General features: G+C 45.0%; 1 protein-coding gene across 2 annotated transcripts in view; it reads right to left on the reverse strand.

The window, feature by feature from the left end:
- GRIA1 (glutamate ionotropic receptor AMPA type subunit 1) overlaps nucleotides 1-20,706 on the reverse strand; it is a 126,055-nt gene that overhangs the window by 58,660 nt on the left and 46,689 nt on the right. For both annotated transcript variants that reach the window (XM_086758569.1, XM_086758568.1), the window contains exons 3-5: nucleotides 7,407-7,646; nucleotides 5,793-5,977; nucleotides 1,048-1,101 (exon numbers count right to left, since the gene is read on the reverse strand). In XM_086758569.1, the coding sequence (XP_086614695.1) occupies nucleotides 1,048-1,101; nucleotides 5,793-5,977; nucleotides 7,407-7,646 (479 nt within the window). The remainder of the gene's footprint in view (nucleotides 1-1,047; nucleotides 1,102-5,792; nucleotides 5,978-7,406; nucleotides 7,647-20,706) is intronic.

The raw sequence follows: 20,706 nt of genomic DNA on the forward strand, positions 1-20,706 counted from the left end.
TGGCAGCAACTGCTTGACTAATTGGTAGTTTAAAGTTTAATTATCCTGGGCCTGACGCGCTGCCTCGCAGATGCAGCTGCGAGAGGGAAGAGCAGCTCCAGACCCTGCACGGACACCGCGGGTCCTGGGGGAGCATCCTCAGCCCCAGACCGCGGACACCAGCCCGTCCTCTGCTGTGCATCCCCCCGGATGGACGGACACATCTGGGACAAGAGGGTAGGAGCTCTGCTGCACGAAACCTCCAGCTGCCCTATGGATTGAGGCTATTCCTCTCTCTTACTGCTTCCCAAACGTTCCTAGGCAGAGAAATTCTCCGTCCCCCTAGGAGAGGACAGATATCACTCCAGAAAGATGGCCCTGCCGCTGTCCAGCACAGCTCTGTCCTCAGGCAGCCGCCTCCCTGCATTACAGGGAGAATCCTTTCCTTAAAGACATCTTTAAATCCAGTTCCTTCCTTTAAGCCATGACAGTCAGATTTCATTTAGCACCAAGTTGCAGAATAGGTACATATTTTGTTTTTATTGGAAGGTCAGAGAGATCTTGGTGCATCGTCATTAACAAGTCTGCCCTTCGAGGGGCTGTCAGGATGGCTGTGAAACACCTCACTTTGGGGACACACACTGAAGTGGAGTTAAAACTAGTTAGAAAATGTAAATTGTTACCAATAGTCAACAGCCTCCTGGTAACCTGACTGAAGCAAGCTAGGAGGGCAATACCAGGACCCCAGATGCCCATGACATGAAAAAAAAAAAAAATCATTATCAGAACAAGCATGAATTGACAGTTGGCTTAACTGGCTTTGAAAAGATGCAGATTGAACCTGGAGGCCAAAAAAAAAATAATTCAGCAACCTTGGAGATACCCTGGAGATAATCTCACTGGCTCAGGACAGAAAACATCACAAAGAGAACACTGCAAAGGACTTTGGTATTTTTTCTACACAAAAGGTGCATTAGAAAAAAAGACTTCCAGTTCAGTAACGATAAATATAGTGCTTTACAAAATACGAGATGCTAAAAAAAAAAAATGCCAAGGAAGGCAACTTACCAAATTTGCCAAAATGTAGTGGTACCCATTCCCGTTCTTTTCAAGCTTGATAATCTGCAAGATGAAAATCAAGGATATCTAGCAGAGACCAACTAAGGAAGTAAAGCTTCCTTTATCTACCCTTCCTCCCCATTTTCCCCCAGTGAGACAGTTCGGTTGAAGACAGGAAGACATAGCAAAAGGAAGGTTCACAATCTTGTTAGAGGAAGGGCAGAGCTTTCACACATGATATTTGAGCAGCAATGAGACAGGATAAGATCCCCAAGCAGATTCCACAGGAAGGGAGAGCAAACTACCTGAACCAACCTGCTTCCTATGGGCTCAGGGATAAAAATACAATGTTTTTCTAAAAAAAAAAAAAAAAAAAAAAAAATTTAAACAAGCTTTATATTTCAGACATCAAAGGAACAAAGTCGGCAGCTGGGGTCCACTTGTCCTGTGAATGCAGCTAAAACACTGAGCAAGACCAGAGACCTATTCTGCACATCGTCCCGTCTAGAGTCCCTGCCACAGACACCTTCCTGGGTGAGATGTCAGCAGGTTTAGGCTATGGGGCAATTTTTCTCCTTTAGTGCACTGGGATAGCTTCAAGTCATGCCTCTAGAACAAAGCTGCCTGGGCAAGACACTCAACAGAGGATTCCCCATGCATGTTCACTGAGGTTGCTTATGTCTTCATATTCATAGTGTCCCAATATAAGCTCTTTGCCACTCACTCCTTTCTCCCTGGTGCATGTAGAGTTAGGCTCTTATTCCCTTTTATCAACACAAGTGCTTATGGATCTGCAACATCTGAAAGCTTTGTCAAGTGGAAAAGTCTCCCTTGTCTAGGTAGGAAGGCACCACTTGTTGCAGGGTTGTCTGTGATTATGGGGGACAGGATCATTGATTAGATAGTCTCTAGGTGTCTTTTCTTCCTTTATTTAAAAAAAATACAGAAAGAATATAACTAAAAATCATATTATTCTTGCTGACTCTGGATTTCCACCAAAATTCCTCTCCACTGATTTCCAGCAGCACTGTTAAATTCTCACCAGGTGATAGAGCCAGGTATCATCTGCATTAGAGCCAATCCATACATAAAAAGAAGACAGTGAAAAAAAGGCCCAAACCAGCATGCCTTCAGAACCTGTAAAAACACAAAAATTGCTAGTTTCTGAGAGAATTGTGCTGTTTCCATACAGTTTCTCTGCTGGCAATGCTGCCTCTTATTTCCATTGTTATACGGATTGACGCTGAATTACTGCCTGCATTGCCAACACTCAGGCAAAATCTGCATGAACAGTAGTGAGGCCAGAAACATCCTCACAGCCAGAATGACAATAAAATGACTGCTCTGTTGGATTTGACCAGAGATAGGTCTACCCAGGAGTTCTGTCTGATACCGGGCTGGTAGCAGGTGTTGGAGAGGCATCAGATGAGGGCACACACAAACTGATCCTCCCCGTGGGACAGCACTCCCAGATTATCATGAGCAGCCATTTAGGGATTGCCAAATGGCTTATAAAGAAGCTGACACTTGCTTTGTGCAACTGGTTCATCTGCTTTGGCCCTTCTCTGTTAAATGCTCTTCCACGCACATTAAAACTCGTCTGGTTCCTAGCATTAACGTGGGGGTGACAATTAACTCCAATGCAGGCTTCATTTACAGCAGTTTCTTACACAACTAATGTCAGCTCCACCAGTTTCCCCACCCTGTGGTTCTCCCCACAGGAACCCTCAGTATGGCTCCTGCTGAGCTGTCTGGAGCCCTCAGAAAAAAAAAAAAAAAAACCAACCTCTGTATACTTAAGTCTGTCAAGATACATACTCTTATTATGGGTAGTTTTCTGAGTATCTTCCTTAGCCAGATCTGAGAAACAAAACCAGACCCAACTTGTCCCCTTCCATTCATCAACTGAGACTGACCTTTGCAGTAAGTCCCAGACCTTGTAGGAGGAAGCAGCATCTCCAGGGCACTGTGATATCTAAGAATTACAATCCAATTCCCGATTTCTCCAGTGTCAACAATAGCCAGCATTGGCTCCTTCTGCCCAAACTCTCCCTTTGTTATTTCATTAGGTGTCAGGGTCGATGAACCTGAGAGGGCTGCCATCCAGCTTTCTCTCAGCTGTTAATCTTGCATCCCGTCCACCTGAATTATGAGGCTTGCTTCCTGTGTTTTACACAGTTATTTGTGCTCTTAATTTATTTTAGAATGCTTGCTCAGTCCTAATGTGTCCGGACGGCAGAGGCAAGCTGAGGTTATAATAGCATTTATCACTTAGCCTGAACACGGTGAGAGGCTGTGCTGGGCTGCATGCTGATAGCTCACTTGGGCCACCTAGGTTTCATTACCCACATCTTAATGGGCCAGTTTGACATCTATTAGAGAGAAATCCTCTCCGAGTGAAACAGTGGCAAAGGAGAAATTCCAGTTATTCATTTTAATGAGAGACAAGGAAGAAACAATACAAGGCTTTGATGGAATACAACCCACCGTTTACTTATCCCATTAAGGCTACACAGCACGGCCCCGCGGATATCCTGCCCTGAACCTAGGCCTGGCTTGTAAACGACAGTTACCTCGCAAAGATAAATCATGCCCTTGAGACATGACACAGAGAAATCTCCGGGAAAGAAATCAGGTCATTTTCCCACATATCATTAATACATTGAGCACTGGCTCCTCTATAGCTACAGTCTCCAGAACGTGAGGACTGCCTTGCCAGAGTCAGGGGTGGTTATTTTGTTATGTGTATGTGGTGCGAAGAAGAAATTAAAAGTGTGTGCACGCACCAGCGTGTACGTGCGAGGGACTGATGCTAAACAGCCATCCCCAGCTCTTCTGTTCACCAGAGAGCACAAATCCACAGCCACGGAAAGACAGACAGGCTTGTCAGGAAAGAAGATAAATGCATTAAAATGTCCCTGAGAGGCTGAGGCAGCAATTTGAGCACCTCAGACACTCAAAGAGACAGGGCAAACAGAGCAGTAACATCCACGCAGAGGCTGCTGGTGCGGTGAGCTGAGAGACTGGCCGCCAGCCTGAGTTTAAGTCCCATCTGAATTTCACATGGTGATGAGCCAAACACTATCTCTGACCCACTCCGATCATCTGCGTGTTGTGAAAGACCTGTTATTCCCTGCTTGTGCTGGGATAACTACTTCTGCTCTCAGAAATCCCTGAGGACTCAGAACAAGAAGTCAAACGAGGATAAAAACAGACTTGTTTTCCTGTTCATATTAGGAAAACTAAATATCCAACGACAGAACTTAACTTTCTACTAGATAAACCAGGCTTAAAAAACCAACATCATTAACCCTAGAAATCTCATACACTCTATAGAAAAGCTTGCAGAAAAGGAAAATTCGCTGCCTAGGTCCTCTCAAAAATTTTGTTCGACTGCAGCTACTCTGTGGTCAGAGAGAAGACTTTACCCTCCAGAATAATGTGATCTCTCCTTCCTGAGCACTATCTTTAGTTTGAGGTTAAAACCTGCTAGCTGCGTTGTTATTACACGTAACGGAGTAGCACCCAGAGACATCCAACAAGGATGGATTGTGCTCATCGCTGAGCTGTGCAGCTGGTGACACGGCAGTCCCTGCCCCAGACAGCGAGCAGCTGAAGTGTGAGACGGGAGATGACAGGTAGCTTAGACAAAGTGACGTGTGAAGCATGAGGTAAGAGTGAGCTGGTATGAGAAGCACGATAGCGGAAGTCATCGTGCGCTGGCTGCATGCCACTGCGGGGCCCTTTCTAAGCCATGTGGGACAGGAGTTCCAGCTGTGGGGAAAGCCTTGGCTGTAGGTGTGAGGGGGAAAGATATTAAGGCTAGAGTTGAAGAGAGGACACAAGTGTGGACTGAGACCTGTCTGTGGGTTTGCATTGGTCTTCTGTCCACAGAAGTCCATATTTAGGATTTAGGAAAAGCATTAAGGGAGGCATGGAGAAAAGAAGATAGGGAAAATCTGGGTCTGCACTACTGGGCAACCTATCAAGATAGAAGATGAGTAAGGCAGGGCACACAATCTAGCTGCTGAGTCCTCTGTCGCATATCCCATCTGCCTTGTGGCCATTAGCTGACAAAACGCCCAGGAGATGGCTGGGAATGAACCAGTTGCCCTCGCTGCAAGGCACAAGAGGAGCTGGAAGCATTCAATCCTGCAACTGCCTGGATGCCCTGGGAGGTTGCTGAACTCCAGCCTGATCTGGAGACAGTGGTCCTGAAGACACTACAGATGTACCATAAAGCTTCTCCATCTCTGCCCTGCTGGCAATGGTTGTGAGAATCTGGTGCAGCACGTGGAGGCTGGAGGACCAGGAGTCTGGCAGTGCCAATTCACACCTCCACCCTAGCTCACAGGAGCTGAGAAAACATGAGAAAAACTCAGCAGAATAAGGAAATGCCATGTCTTGTGCCCGCTGCTTGGAAGAATTGGTACAAAGCAAACTTATTGGGGAGTAAGGGAGTATAAAGGGGTCAAGCAGAAGAGTCAAACAAGTAGGGAACATGGAGCAGCAGAACACACTCAGCATGAATACATGGGAGCTCCTAGTATTTTATATGGTTTTATGCTTTTCACAATAAACACAATGGAGAAACACCTGCAAGCTCGGCAGCCTGATGCAATACACACATACCACATCCAATGAGAGCTGCAGTGACACACGGATCAGACAAGAATGGGGAGAACTTCTACAGGAGAAAAACCTTTCCCCTCTTGCATGCAAGACCCCTCCCAGAGGACCCACATCAATGCAACCTTGCTAAGGATGATGTTCAGCCGCTCAGATTCACAGTCCACCACCACCAGCCTTTCCTTCTTCTTCTCCAGCTCCTGGAAGAGCATGCGATAGCCCTCTTCTGTTGTTGTCAGGATGTTGACAGCTGTCACCTGCCAGTTCTTCTCAGCTGCGGTGTCAAGCACTTTCTGTAGAACTGACAACCCTGTGATGGGAAGAGAGGAGGAAGAGGGAAAGAGGACAGCAGGGGGAGAACTTGGTTTTAGTTGTGCAATGGCATCTTTCCATCCTTCTGAAAGCCTGCCTAGCTGCCTCAAGCCGGGCTGGATACAGCATCGCAAGAGCACAGCAGAACTACAGATAGCAGCTAATAGTCCAGCATCTTACCCAAACACAGCTGGGCTAGAATTAATGACTCCGGCTTTTTCTGCCCTAGCACAGGAAAATAGGATGATTCCAGGCCTAGTTTTCCTTTGTAATTGGCAGATCAGTCTCGTTGATTAGGTCCTGCTGTGGGATCCAGATAAGAGCTCTAATCCCTGTCTTCTTCTCTGTCATTATCCAAATCGCTTGATTTCTTTGGCCATAGCTCCCTTCTCATCTTTGATCTGTTTAGGCTCTACACTCCTAGGGTTAGGGACAACTTCAGCAATCACAACACCCAATCATATTCAGAGTCACTGTCCCTCTTGGCAGTATCTCATCAGAAAACTTCATTTTTAAAAAAAAGATCTTGCCTATATTACGTGCATGGCCTTCCAGAGGAGATACACAGTCAGCACCAGTCTGGAGTCCTGTTAGACAACCCTGCCTACTGCAGTCCTTTTGGGATATTTGGTGTGCCCATGCCTCCCGACAACAGAAAGCAGGGTGGGATGCTTTCACATCTTCTCCTTGTCTCTTAAGGTCATCCCATCCCTGCAAGAGTTGATGATAACTCCCAGGACAGAGCTGTGAATCATCCTTACCTCTGCGCTGCCCTCCACAAGCGCATTTTGCTCTCAACCCCCAAGCCTGGAGCTTGAAAGGTATCTGAGAAATGAGGAAACTAAATTACAAAGCAATGAGCTCACTAGTTGTGTTCATGGTTTAGAAATTTAGATAATATCTTCTAAGAACCCAACAAAGGCTTTCGTTATTTTACATAGACAATTACACAGGGATACACTCACACAGGGAACTTGGAGTTTTCCAAGCTACCTGCCAGAAACATAGACGTGTATCACAACTGGATGTGGGCTCAGGTGAGACCTGAGCAGTTGCCGGTTCACATTTATAAAAGTGGGGATTTGGTGGCCTTGAGTTTGATGGACTGATTCTGTATAAACAATTTCCTCATTTGAAACTCAAACCACTTCCACATTAAACATCCCCCTTACATTGATGGGGTTCAGATCTGACCCTATGAACACAGACATACTCGGTCAGGCTACTGCTTCATCTAGATCAGTGCCCACCTTCAGCAGTAGTGAATATTTAGAAAAGGAATTGAGAACAGGGAAGGCATAGGGTGACCCTTTAGCCACCTCTCAGTCTCCAGCAACCCATGGCAGGAGGATTTCTTGAGGTGAAGATTCCACCTAGACCACTATGTTTAATTGTGTGGTAACCCTTCCCATGAACTTGTGACTTACCTCGGTCAGCATCATAAATGTACACAAACTTCTGCCAGCTGTAGTGTTCAATGACACTGATGAGGGCATCCTGGAGCTCTGGGCGAAGCTGGAGAACAAACTGGTTGGACGTTTCGACGGGGAAGCTTGGCGTTATGAAGCAGACGTGGAGAGCCCCGCAGAAAGACGTGAGCATGTTGACGGTCCTCCTCTCGTAAAATCCAAAGATGGCATAGACGCCCTTGGAGAACTGTGAGCAGACTTGAGAAGCAGAGAGAAATGTCATGAGGGCAGAATGACAAGGAGGTTTCTCATGGAAGTCATCAAAATAAGCCTTTTCCCTGAGACAGGCTGTAGGCTCTCTGAACTTGATCATTTTCCTCAAGGCCTGTGGGCTGGTGAATGCAATCTGCGAAGAACAAGGCTTGTGGCCATGGGGTGCTCTGCCCTTGATCTCCACAGACCTGCTTTGCCTTTGATAGGCAGGAGGAACACAGGAGAGCGAATTCAGTATCCTCAGGGCTCTGCTGAAGATGTTGCTGCTTCTAGGATAAAATGCTATCTGAACAAGGGAACCCCTCGGCAGAAAAGCACAGTGGCTCACTGAGCCCTGCCTCCTTGGGACGGCAGCTGTTTTATTATGGGGGAGAAAGGCTGCAGCTAGAGCTTGCTGCTGCAGCCCCAGATGTGTTCAAGGAGCAGCAGGAAAGTATTTGCACGACAGCCCAGCCCTTTGCGGCAAATGACTCCAGGAGGAAACCATGGGTTTGACCTTCAGAAGCTGAGACCACACTGAGAGGACACCTCAGCAAAGGTTCACCTAGGTTCAGTACACCCACAGCACAGCTGCAGGGAGGTTTGTCCCCAGGCATGAGCTGCTGGTGCTGAGGTCAGAGCCTCTCACATCAGGGATGTGTTGGAACCTGGGGACGTCTGTGTGGCATTTTCTAGTTTTCTCACAAAGCCGTGATGGCTGCGGGATCAGTGAGGTAGTGGTGGTGGCCTAAGAGGTCTCCATAACTAAGGTCTGAGGGTGCACACTAGGTTCTCTGGCAGATATTTGTGTCTGATCCCAGAAGCTGGCACTGCGCTGCGCAGGGAGGGCTCTCTTGGGCTGGAGCCCTTCTCAGGAGAGCACTTAATGAGATCGTGGGAGCTGCTGGAAAAATGCCTCGGGATCTCAGTGAGGCAGAGAGAGTTCACACTTTGGGTTGTAAAACTTAGCCCCTGAGACAGTCAGAATTGTTTAATATCACCCCTGTTTATGGTACATCCCAAGTTATCATAAATAAATCTCCAAGACGGAGGTGGTGGCAGTGACAGCGTTTTCCCTGTGTCAGAACTCCTGGCACTAGTGTCTCCTCCCGTTGTCACTCTGACTCTGAAGACCTTTGGCTGTGACATTTATACTGACTCAACACTTCACACATCACTTGCCAGCCCCTCCCAACAGAGTGCAGGGTGAGAAGTTGGATGTGACATTTTGGGGTCCCCGGCAAGCGCTCTGTGCTGCTTGGGAATCCCTTGACCTGGTTTCTGCTGCCAGCACCAAATCTTCTGCACATGTGGCTGGAGAGAGGCTCCTAAACATCAGCTTCTTTCATCCTTAGCTGGGGTCCATCCAAGCTCTGTCCCTCCAGCAGGGACCAGAAGTCATCCCTGACTGGCTTACAGCCATCCTGGATAAGATTACCTTGTTCCTCACTTCTTTACTGCCAGCATCAAATATTCAGAGGGAAGAGCAAGAAATTCTGCTTCCCACTGTGCAAAGTGAGTCCCTGCTCCCATCTCACCACCAAAATGAAGCAGTCAGATTTTTGAAATGGCACAGAATGTTGAGAGCTGAGAACTGAATATCATGACACCAGTGAGAATTTTTCCTTCCTCTTGGAGTCGAGCCCAGGTTTCGGACATTCCAGCAGTTTGCCCCCAGGGTCACACCCATCCTCTTTTCGCCACTCAGTCTGCGATCTCACATACCTCAGCACCCTCCTCCCCCAAGGGAATTCATATTTCTGCAGGGCAGGGACTTCTCGCGAAGCCCGAACCCTGACAGAAATAAAACCCTCTTCTCTTTATTTTCATGGCAGTGTCTCTCTTTGCAATCAGCAATTGTGTCTGTGTCAGCTGGAGTCACTGCCCTCATCATGAGCCTGACACATTCAGGAAGAAAAGTAGCAGATATGGATAGAAATAGTCTGAACATCGTTTCCACGTGACTGGAGCAGTGGGTCTAATGAACAGTGCGAGATACCATATGTGAGAGATCAGAACACGATCTCTGGAGACCCAGGCTTCAAACTCACCGAATAATTAAAGTGACTTTCTCAGGGCAGCTGAACAATCCAGCACAATTAATAATCCAGACAATAAACTTAGCTGGCTTGTTTTATTTTGTTTTAGGCAAGCCATGGCTTCCTTGAATTTTATTTTCTATTTGAAATGAATCTATTATTTTTTAGGTTTTTTTTTTTTTTAACTCTGTGGCTCAGTCACGCTCAGGCAGCCCTCCTACACTGTTCTCAGACACTCATCATCAATCCCAGCCTTTGAAACAGATTGCACCAAAGACAACTGGGAGAATGAATAGTCTTTATCATTAGTAAGTATGAAAAGAACCCTAGCTCGCTTTGCACTTTCAGACTCAGAGGGGTCATGGACAAGGTAGATAATATGGAAAAATAAAAGGCTTGCTGGGGATTATCACCCAAACAATAACAAACAAACTGTTGTGTCAATTCATCTGGAAAAACAAAGCGAGCGAGAACTGCAGCCACCTTTCTGAGACTGAACTTGGCATAATGTAAAAGCGGTGGCTGCAAAACTATTTAAACCCCAGGACTATTTTAAATTACAGATGTTCTAAATTAATTTACCCAGCAAAACTAAAAATAAGTTACTCGCCCTTTATTTAATACACTGAGAGATAGCTGGAATTTATTTATATTTGCTTTAATCATTTTACCAAGAAAATTTATTAACAATTGTATTCTCATTTGATAGCTCTGCAACTTCCCCATAGCATACTATTAAGAATTGTAAACATTAACTAGAGGAAGCAAATATTTTAAACTCGCCTTGTTTTCTAGTGAGGAGGAAGCTTATAATTTCCTCAGCAGTCACTAGCCTTAGACGGATGCTTTTCTAAAAAGATTAAGAAACATAAAGGGCTAAAGCTCATGCTGGAATGGAAGGTCCAAGAAGTTGAGGTCTTCTGGTCAACTGGCTGGTGATAACATCAAACTTTGCAAGCCTGTGAACCTGTGAACAGCTAGATGGTCACAGATTGGCTTTTCCAAACGAAGAGAGTTGCTATAAAACTGGTAATTAGCTCTAGCAGTCGAAATTGGACAATTCAGCCTCTGAAGCTTGTTCCTGCAGGTGGGAAACTGGGTGAAACGCAACAGCATAAATGTCTGCGTACCAACGGATGTGAGCATGAGGGAAGAGCGTTCACTCAGATGGAACTGCAGACATTTGTGATAGTTTGCATGTGATATTCTTGGCCTCTGGGCTGCAGAAAGGGAAAGAAGGACAGAACATCTATTCTGGGCTATAACTATGCTACTATCTTACAATGAATTTGTAATTAATTACACAAAATTTTCCTCTAAACAAGCCCCCAGAAAATGTAGTTCATAATGATTGATAACCATGGCAACCACTACTGTATTCACACTGCTCAGTCTTGTATAATTGATCAGGTGGAACTTCTGGCTGGGACATTCTCCATGTGTGCTGCACCAAGCACCACGGACATCCCATATCCCTCCTTCTCCAGGCACAAGATTTCTCATAGTGTCCCTAGTGCCACTCCATTAAAAAAATAGGTAAAAGCAGAGGCAGTAACTTGCTTGTCACCTGGTTACACTGGAAAAACAACCCAGCAGCAACCAGCTGCGCTTTGGACACAACTCTGCTGCAGCCAGGTGAGCTGAGAGCTCCTCAGATTGTTCTAAAAACACTTCTGACTTACATTAAAAATCAAAATAGCTTCGTAAGATTCCTGGTACCTAGATAAAAAGTGATTGATGTGGTACAGCAAGCAGGAGGAGGCCTATCCTCTCCCTTTGTGGCAAGGTAGCCATTGTGGAGCTGGTAAGTCCTTGAATTCAGATGAGGGAAAAAGCACATGTGCTTCACTCATGCTTGAAATCCCCAGACTCTAGGAGTTCTAGTCCTGCAATTTCTCTCAAGCTTCTCTTTTCATATGGAAATATTCAAAGTAAAGCATTTAAATATAAGAAAGGAAACACTGATCTTATTGAAAGCACACACAGGATGGGACACCTACCCGACAGCTGAAGAGAAGCAGCTCCGGCCACCTTTGCAAATGCTTCCAAGAAAAAGAAAAATACATGCCCACAACTTTAAATTGCACATTTTCTCTGCAGAAGAGGGAAGCAAAAGAGATGCTTTGAGTGTACAAGAATTGCCAGGAGACTTTTTTTTGGCTAAAGCTCTCAACCAGTCACAGAGAGAGTAGATACGCAAGACTGGTTTCTGCATTCGGGAGGGCCAGCAATATTTTGGAACTGGAGGTTTGATCCATGTGAAAGGCATATGTCAGATAAAACAGACCTCTCATTTGGATTTTGGCAAAAGCAGAAGGGAAACCAAAAAGTTTCTCTCAGAAATGGTCACTGCACAAAGGGGCTGAAATGATCAGAGGGAGGAGGAAGGGCACAGAAGGATGGGAACGAGGATTTTGTCTCCAGGAGTGAAAATGGTGCAATTCTGCGAGAATCTGCAAACAGGACTGCTCCCCACAGACAGCCGCAGACGAAGCCTGGTAGGAGATCCTGGCAACTGCTCATCTGCCATTTCCTTTAGAAGCAGAATTTTCACCATTTCACTGAGTTTAAGACTAGAAGGGGACATTAGATCATTTCTACTGACTTTTTGTATCTCATGGACCATTAAGTTTCACCCAGTTACCCCTGGAGGGAGCCAATAATATGGTTTAGTTGAAGACATTTAAACTCTCTGGAGGCTCAACTGCTGTGTGCCTCTGACAGAGAACAGAAGTAGCAGAGATAGTGCTAATACCCAAAGCCACAAGAGCAGTAAAAAAACTGATTAAATGAAATATCCCCAGATGTTCCCCACAAACAACTCATGTTCTCTGTTGCAGAAGGAGACAAAAAACCCAGATGGTCCCTGTCAGATCTGAGAGCCCTTCCCAGCCCTGGAGGATCTCATATCTGATGAGCATCTAGGAGGGAAGACACCACACCATCTCCAGAAAAGCCATTTCTACAATGCTGAGCTGCAGATGACGTGAAGATTTTGAGCAAACTACTCTTCGTAGCCCAAGCAGGCAGGAGAAGAAAAAAAAAAAAAGAAAAAAAAAAAAAAAGGGCAATTTGGAAATGCAGACGCCAAGAAAAGAAGAAATCTTTTAAACCACCCAATCCAGCGCACACAGTGCTTACTCCAGAAACCAAATTAACAGATGCCTTTTAAAAGTTGCAAAATGAGTGTGGCCAGAATTTGAGTGTCAGAAAATAGTCAGCTCAGTCTAATGTCCTCTGTAAGCTACTAAAGACCAGCCCTGCAATGCCTGCAGCCCCATTATCAGTGTGACGCTCATCTGCCCAAACCTTCTGGGACATGGAACAAAACCCTCACTTGCAGCAGAACATATTCACTAACAGCAGTGGTGTCAAGGAGCAGTTCCCACATGCTTTTCTTTGCTCACTTGGAGTGTATGTGTGCACATGTGGGAAAGAGAAGGGGGGGCGTGCATGCGTAATTTATTTTTAGCATGCCCTGCCTGGAGGCGACCCTCACACAGCGATGGAGAACCTGACATCAGGTTGGCGAAGCCGGTGGAATTTCAATGAAAGAGTGCTAGTGTCTGCTTCAATTAGGATCAGCTCAGCTTTCCTCCCAAATGTTTGTCCTCACAGTTCTCCAGTGTGGCGTAGGTGCCAGAGCGCATCTCTTCAGCACATCCCAACGACAGCATGTTCCCACAGATTTTTCTAGCAGGGGAAAGCCAAACAAATTCTACACCCCCCCAACACTCCACGCATGTATTTAACTGACAGCAGATATGTCCATACATTTGATCAACTGCAAATCAGGCTGATGTGATATCACAAGAAATACATGTTTCTCCTTCAAATACATAAAAGACACAGAAGTGTGCTACCTTCCATCATTTTCCTGCACTGCTACTCTGACCATCTTGAAAGCTACAAGTAGTGTTGTTGTTTACATTAAGATCTACTTTCTTTCCCTCATATTTAAATGACAACCTATGATGGAAGAGATGCTCATAACTGTTTATGCTGATAGCTTCAATTTCTTTAGTTAAGTTTGCCTGGCTGACAAATAAATTTCCCTTGAGATCAAATTGAATTTGGGATACTTCTTTCTCGCATGCTGCTGAGTTTAAGGAAACAGAAATAGCACTGTACATTTGTCAAGAAAAAAATAACATGGACTCACGGACTCTCAGTCATTTAAGTGCACTTCTGAACAATAATAACGGTGGTGGATGATATGGCCATAGGAAGTTGACTTTAACCTCTCTGTCAAAGGGACCGGTTGAAAATCTTAGCTCTTCCACTTGTGTCCTTCACATCTTGAAATCTCTTTCTCTTTTTCTGCTAGTCATCAAATGCAGTGTACAAACCAGATGAGAAAATAAAAATATCAAGGGTCTTAATAAGGTCACTGAGCTTGTTGAAAAAAAGGAAAGAAAGAAAAACAAGACGTTTGACAAGACTTTCCTTATTTGCTCTGCTTTTTTTTTTAAACATATAGTTACTTTGGGGATTGCTGAGATTTTGTTGAATCATATAAAATTAATGATTAAATATATTGAAGGGTTTCCAGTCTATATTCAAACTGTTTCTGAGTAATGGTGGCACTTCTAATAAGGATTAGGTGCAAACCCCCTACATGAAACACTCAGATATAAGCATCTTTTCACAGGTCCTAGACAGGAACCCAGAGGAGACATGGGCATGTATCTGTTGAGATCTGGGACTTCTGGGGTCGCAGACTTGGATGTCCCCTTAAATAAAATGTCAGTTGGCAGCTGTATTTTCTGGGTAGCCTTCAAATGATGGCTAACCCTTGGAAAGAGAACAGAGACACCACTGGAAAGGACACAATGCCCATCTCAAGCAGCATTCAGACTTTGCAAAAGCCCATTCCTTCTGTGGTTAGGATTAAGTTACTACTCTAAGAGGGGCAGTTGGTTAATGTGGGGTCCTGCGGCTAACAGATCAGATTATCTGTAAAGGGAAACAAGGTCCAGTGCCATCTCTGTTTCAGGTTCATTGTCTAATGATGTCTTGGATCTTTGCTTGAGGTGGAGGAATGCAACTGCCTTTCTCTGAGCCCCATCTGTTCCAGTCCCTTGGGTCAGAGACTGACTCTTGCTCCATGCTTGTAGAGACCTAAAACAAGACTGTATTCTGGGCTTCAAGCACTGATGCCATGTTCTCAAGCCGTGTAAGGTTCTTGCTGTGTACTGCCTTCTTCTCTCCCGTGTCCCATACCAAAACCACAGCTTTTCCACAGCACTCCCTGCTTTCATAACTTTTTTAAAACAGAAGAGTCATGCAGAAGGGCTTTGATGCCTGGAAACAATTCTGCATTTTTCAGCTGTAATAGAAGATCTAACCTTTCCATCTTGTCTCATTTTAAAAATGGTTGTCTTTCAAAAAAACATTATCTTTTCCTACATGCCAGACTGGCTCATTCCTGGGGTACAGTTAAGTTGTCAAAACACAGCAAGCAAACCCAGTTGGGATACAGTCTTCTGTGATCCTTTTATGGCACATTATGTCATCAAAAACCATTGTATTTAGTTAATGAAAAGTACATCTCCTGTTCCCAGAGCCCAGGGATGGCCTACCTGTGGCTCTTGAGCAGTCTGACATTGACGCATGCGCCAGCACTGTCTTACAGTGTTAGCAAACCTGTGCTGGAAGCAGGGCTGGTGGGCAGTCTGGCTTTATGTTGTGTCCAGAAATAAGCAAGCAGAAGATGCTGGCCATGCTGGGTTGCCTTGGAGCACTAGAAGCTCTACAAAACCAGCCACTATCTCCTGCTCACAACCCTCATCTCGATCTCCCCTACAGCTCCCCTAGAAGGAGGGGGTGATGCCTCCGCAGCTGCCGATGGATGTTGCTATGGGCCCCATGGGTTCTGGAAGGCCAGTTATCCTTGCTCTAATCTAACCTCATACAATGAAATAGAAAATCAAAAATTGTCCTCATTGAACTCTCCATGTCTGAAGCAGAGTCATAAATATTAGAGCAAGATTACTACAGATGAAAAAGTGACAGTGATACTATAATAGGAGGCAAAGGATGAGGGTTGAACTAATTTTGCTTTTGCTGCTTTATTAGATGGCCTTTTGTATTATATTGGTCCTTCTGCAGATAGCGCTATACGAGGAAAACTAAGTACAATATCAGGGTGTAGTTTTCTGCTGGGGAGCATGGACAATAACAGAGGAAAAGAATGAAGCACCAAACCCACTGCCTGTTAATACGGTACATAGCACACTGCGCTTAGGTCAGCACAACATTTAATTCTGGGCTGTAAGAGCTGTATTATTAAAACAGAGTAAAAAGAGGAGAGTGAGAGGTGGGAAGGGGGAAGATAAGCAGTAGCAGAAAGCAAATGTGTCACCTAAAGAAGAGCTCACTGCAGATGAAATGCGTTTTGTCTTCAATAGTTTCTTTTCTTTCCCTAATACACTATATCTATTCACAGCAGTTTTTCTAGACATTAAAGCCTGTGACTGTCTTCACTGCAACCCTCAGGTTCTGATGAGGATTTTGTAAGGGCCTGTATTGAAAAAGGTTGCAGGTTTCAATGCGAAAACCAGATGATGGACTTTCCCTGGAAAAGTTATTCCAACATTAATGTTACTTCCATGGGGGAAGGAGGGTGTAACATCTACCTCAACAACTCCTTACTTAATCTTCATCTCAATAATTATAATTTTGGTCCCATGTCCCCTTGCTTTATAAAACAACTGCATATATACTACCAAGTTTTCTCTACCTTGTGCTTTTGCACATGTGCCAGTCTGGAAGTCAAACTGATGTCTCAGTCTCTCATCTGCTGCCTGTAGCATTCCTTAGACTCATGTTGTTGCCTTCAATTGAGAAAACAGTTTTAGTAAATTTTCTCAGCTATATTGTTTCTGGGGTTTTTTTTTAGGATTATTTCCTGCTCATTAATGTCTCCATTAGCCCTTCCCTGAAGCCTGCTCCATGCACGGTGTTCAGTTAGGATATCTATATGCTCCTTCCAGGTTTTAATGAAAGCAGCAATCAAGACCGTTTGTAGCTGCTGCTCTATAAGCTGCTCTCCCTGCCCCATCAGCTCAATAACTTTTACTTTTCCATCACAATCCTACCTTGTGAGGCTTTGGCCATTTGTAATCTACAAGATTACAGTATTTTGGGCCACTGAATTCCATTCTGTAAATTACAGCATCGGGACCACATTTTGTGATTTGGCAGGCAACTGAAGTACCAACTAACTTTCAGCACGATTATTTCCATGCAGAGACATGACAGGGCATTTATCAGCCAGACGGGCAGTCAGAACAGCTGTACCTGGAGAGCAGGTCTGAGTAGGAAGGTCTCACTTGGTGACCAGTGACAGCAGGAGACCGGGTGACCCAGCAGACCTCCCGCAGTCCTGGGTCTACACATGATACTTTCTGTGCCTGCTTTGAGATCTCAGCCAACACTTGGAAGTGCTGAGGTCTGACCTGCATATAAAGCTCCCCTTTCTGCTTCTGACAGCTCTGACGGTGTCTTTAAACGTTTCCTTTCCCAGATGCTGAGCTTTCACTAGCAAGATACATGACACGTACTTAAAGCACATGCCCGTTTGAGAACAGCAAGTCACAAACAGCAGTTCAGATCACAGCGCCTGGACAACTACACACCAACACACTCATGTCAGCGACGATGTGGTCTCATGCCCTCAGCCTGCTTCTACCCATGCAGCCAGAAGTCAGCACCTATAATCTCTTCTCCTTCCTTCTTGTCTCTGTTTTTTTTTTCCACTCCTGCTTCTAAATTTCCAATTTTTAATTGTGTTGTGCTACAGTGCATAAAACCTTATCCTTGCGTGCCACTGAACTAACACAACTAATTTTAAGGCTTTCTTGATAACAGACTGGAAATTAAGAACTTCATTTATTTATACTCCACCTTTTTCTATTCAAAGCAGTCAAAGAACCTGACAAAACACACACACATACATGCACACCCTTTGCAACGAGCCTCCCATGGTCCCAAACACTTTCTGGGCATATATATACACACAGGTGGAAACACTGGGTTTCTTGATCAGACCCCTCATGCTCTTCAGCCTACACGGTCAGCTGCAGCCAGGCAAAGCCAGCGTTAAACTCTGTAAAGTCAGACTGAGCACAGCCCTAGTGTGCCCAAGTTTTAATCCCTGCTTTGGATGCCTATGAAAAGAGATCTTCAAGTTTCCTTAAACAATGACTCTCTTTCCTGCTAGTGATTTTTTTTTTAAATTGACTAGAAAAACCCCTAAACAACCCCCATTTTAAACTCCAGGGGTGTGTTGCCTTCAAAGAAACATAGGCATATGTCACATCCCATACACCTACGTAGGATGTGTGGGCATTATTATTAATTCTAATTGGTTCAGAATTACGCTTATCCTGCTATCCCTCACACACGGGTACCCGCTATAGATGCAACTGTCGCTCTGCATGTGTTTGTAGGATGCCTGGCACAACGCTACGAGGCCTCTGTGAGGTACTGTAATGTATACATGTTAAATAGCAATAAAGCAAGCCGCTGAATAGCCTCCTTGGAGTAGAGAATTACCTTCTCAGCAGAGCGGAGAGAAACGATACGGCTGGCTCACCACAGAAAGTAAAACAAAGGATAAGGAGGGACCTAAGTGGAGAGCCAGGAGAATTTTCCATAACCTAATTGATCTTTTCAATAGCTATGATGTCTTATGTGTGTTCTGCCTTAAAATGTCTCCCATCCTAGTAGAGAGGCTGGCTGATGCAGGCTGTCAGAAGGCACAGAGGATGTTCCACTCTCATGGTTACTGTTGGCCTTGCTGACATTATAGGACTCCCTGCTCATTTAAAAATAAAAGGCAGCAGACAAAAATCACAGGGTACCTGGTGTGGAGAAAGCACCACCAAGCTCACCTCTCCACAGGAATACAGTCTCACTGGTCTGGGCAAGGAAGGAAGAACTTGCACTAAACCAGGACAAAGCATTCTTCAAACAAAACCTCTCACATACAGGACAGAGCATCTTGTCCTCGGGGGACAAGAAGTGGGAAGCAGCAGTTAAACCCATCAGCATCTGACATGTGATTTATAAACGTTCACGTTTTCTATAAATTTTCAAGGCTACATTAGGGATATCTGCTGAGCTAGCAAGGCAGATGCTCCAAAACGTGCTGTTGCTGCTCAAAAAGTGCCATCTTTTCCACGATCATTGGAGCCATCAGAGTCTTCTGAAAAGAGCAGCAAAGGTACAAACCCAGCAAATTACACGCAGCATGCAAGGGTTAAGCCTCCAGAGCACAACCCTTTTGTGCTAGGTTGTATATTGTATTCACCTGAGGTCTGTGAAAGCACAAATGGTTTTGAAACTCCATTTAACACCTCAGCAAGGGCTGGGTTAGGTGCAGAATGACAAGATCCTTTGACATCTGAGAGTGCTGGCTTTTGTGGGCTTAAGTGCCTCCCTTGGTGGTTCCTTGCTATAGCCATTTCTTGTCGGGTTTTTATTTTTCCTTTTCACATTAATGTTCCATTCCATTGTGCTCATAGCTTTCTTCAGGCCTACTTAATGTCAGGGGGAATATTACCATTTCTTCCCTGTCATTAGAACAGCTTTAATCCTGTCTGCATTGCAAGGGCAATAAATGATAATAGCTGCCACATTTTTATTTCTGCAGTGCCTCCGACCACGAGGTTTTTTGAAAAATCCCAAACAAACAAGTTTAAGCTTGGGATCTTTTAAACCCGGTGGGAGGCGGCGTTGTCTGGGGAGCAGGAACACAGAACTCTGACAGATGGAGAGATCTGGACCTATGGTTTGCAATTTCATGGTCTCTGGTGAAACTTCTGTGCGAATAGCTCACTGTGGGTGGTGGAACAAACGGTTTACATGAAGCGCATCTAGCTACTGCTCCCAGATGAAACTTCTTTGGAGAGGTGATACTTGTTAAACTGGGGCTGCAAGCAGCTGTAGAGGGCAGCTTCCCTCTCACAGGAGGTGAAGGCATCCGTCCTGCTGAGAGGTGCAAACGGTGGGGATGGGGGAGCTGGAGGAACTCCACTCTCTGACCTGCCACTCCAATAAACCTGTGGATAGACCTGGAGCCCCTGTGTGAATATGACCCAGAACACCAAATATCAACCAGGGAGCTGGCTACATAGCAAGACCTTAACTGGAAATAAAGTGGAACAGCCAGCACTGGCAACAGGACTGAGAAAACAGTCTGGGAAAATGGGACATGTGTCTTAGGAGAAGAACAGAGAAACATTCTTAGCATTAGGAAAACATTGAGATCTCTTGCTTCACATGCCTAGTTACATACAAACAGCACCATCTCTGCTGATTTCCATTATGGGAGAGTTTTTAAGCTCCTAAAGAGAAACACTAGTGAGCTGCAAAGAGCAAGAGAGATCATGTAAAACACTCTGCATAAATCATAGAGTGGTTTAGGTTGAAAAAGACATTTAAGACCATCAAGTCCATCTGTTAATCTAGCACTGCTGAGTCCACCAGTAAACTGTGTCCTCAAGCACCACATCTACACGTCTTTTAAATACCTCCAGGGATGGTGACTCCACCACCTCCTTGAGAAGCCTGTTCCAATGCTTGACAGCCCTTTCAGTAAGAAATTTTTCCCAATATCCAATCTAAACCTCCTCTGGCTCAATTTCAGACCATTTCCTCTCATCCTATCACTTCTTACTTGGGAGAAGAGGCTCACACCCACCTTGCTACAACCTCCTTTCAGGTAGTTGTAGTGAGCGATAAGGTCTCCTACTAGTCTCCTCTCCAGGATAAACGACCCCATTTCCCTCAACTGCTCCTCATCAGACTTGTGCTCTAGACCCTTCACCAGCTTCATTGCCCTTCTCTGGACATGGTCCAGCCCCTCAATGTCTTTCTTGTAGTGAGGGGACTGCAAAGAGACCAGCCTGAGCACAGGAAGGGAAGCTGTTAGAAACTTGAGGTCATTCATCATTTGGGAGCACTGACACCACCCATACAGATGCAGCTTTTGTCTCAAGCAGTTACTAAGTATAAATCAA

Source organism: Chlamydotis macqueenii, chromosome 14 (genome assembly GCF_036417535.1).
Source record: "Chlamydotis macqueenii isolate bChlMac1 chromosome 14, bChlMac1.mat, whole genome shotgun sequence".
NCBI lineage: Eukaryota > Metazoa > Chordata > Aves > Otidiformes > Otididae > Chlamydotis > Chlamydotis macqueenii.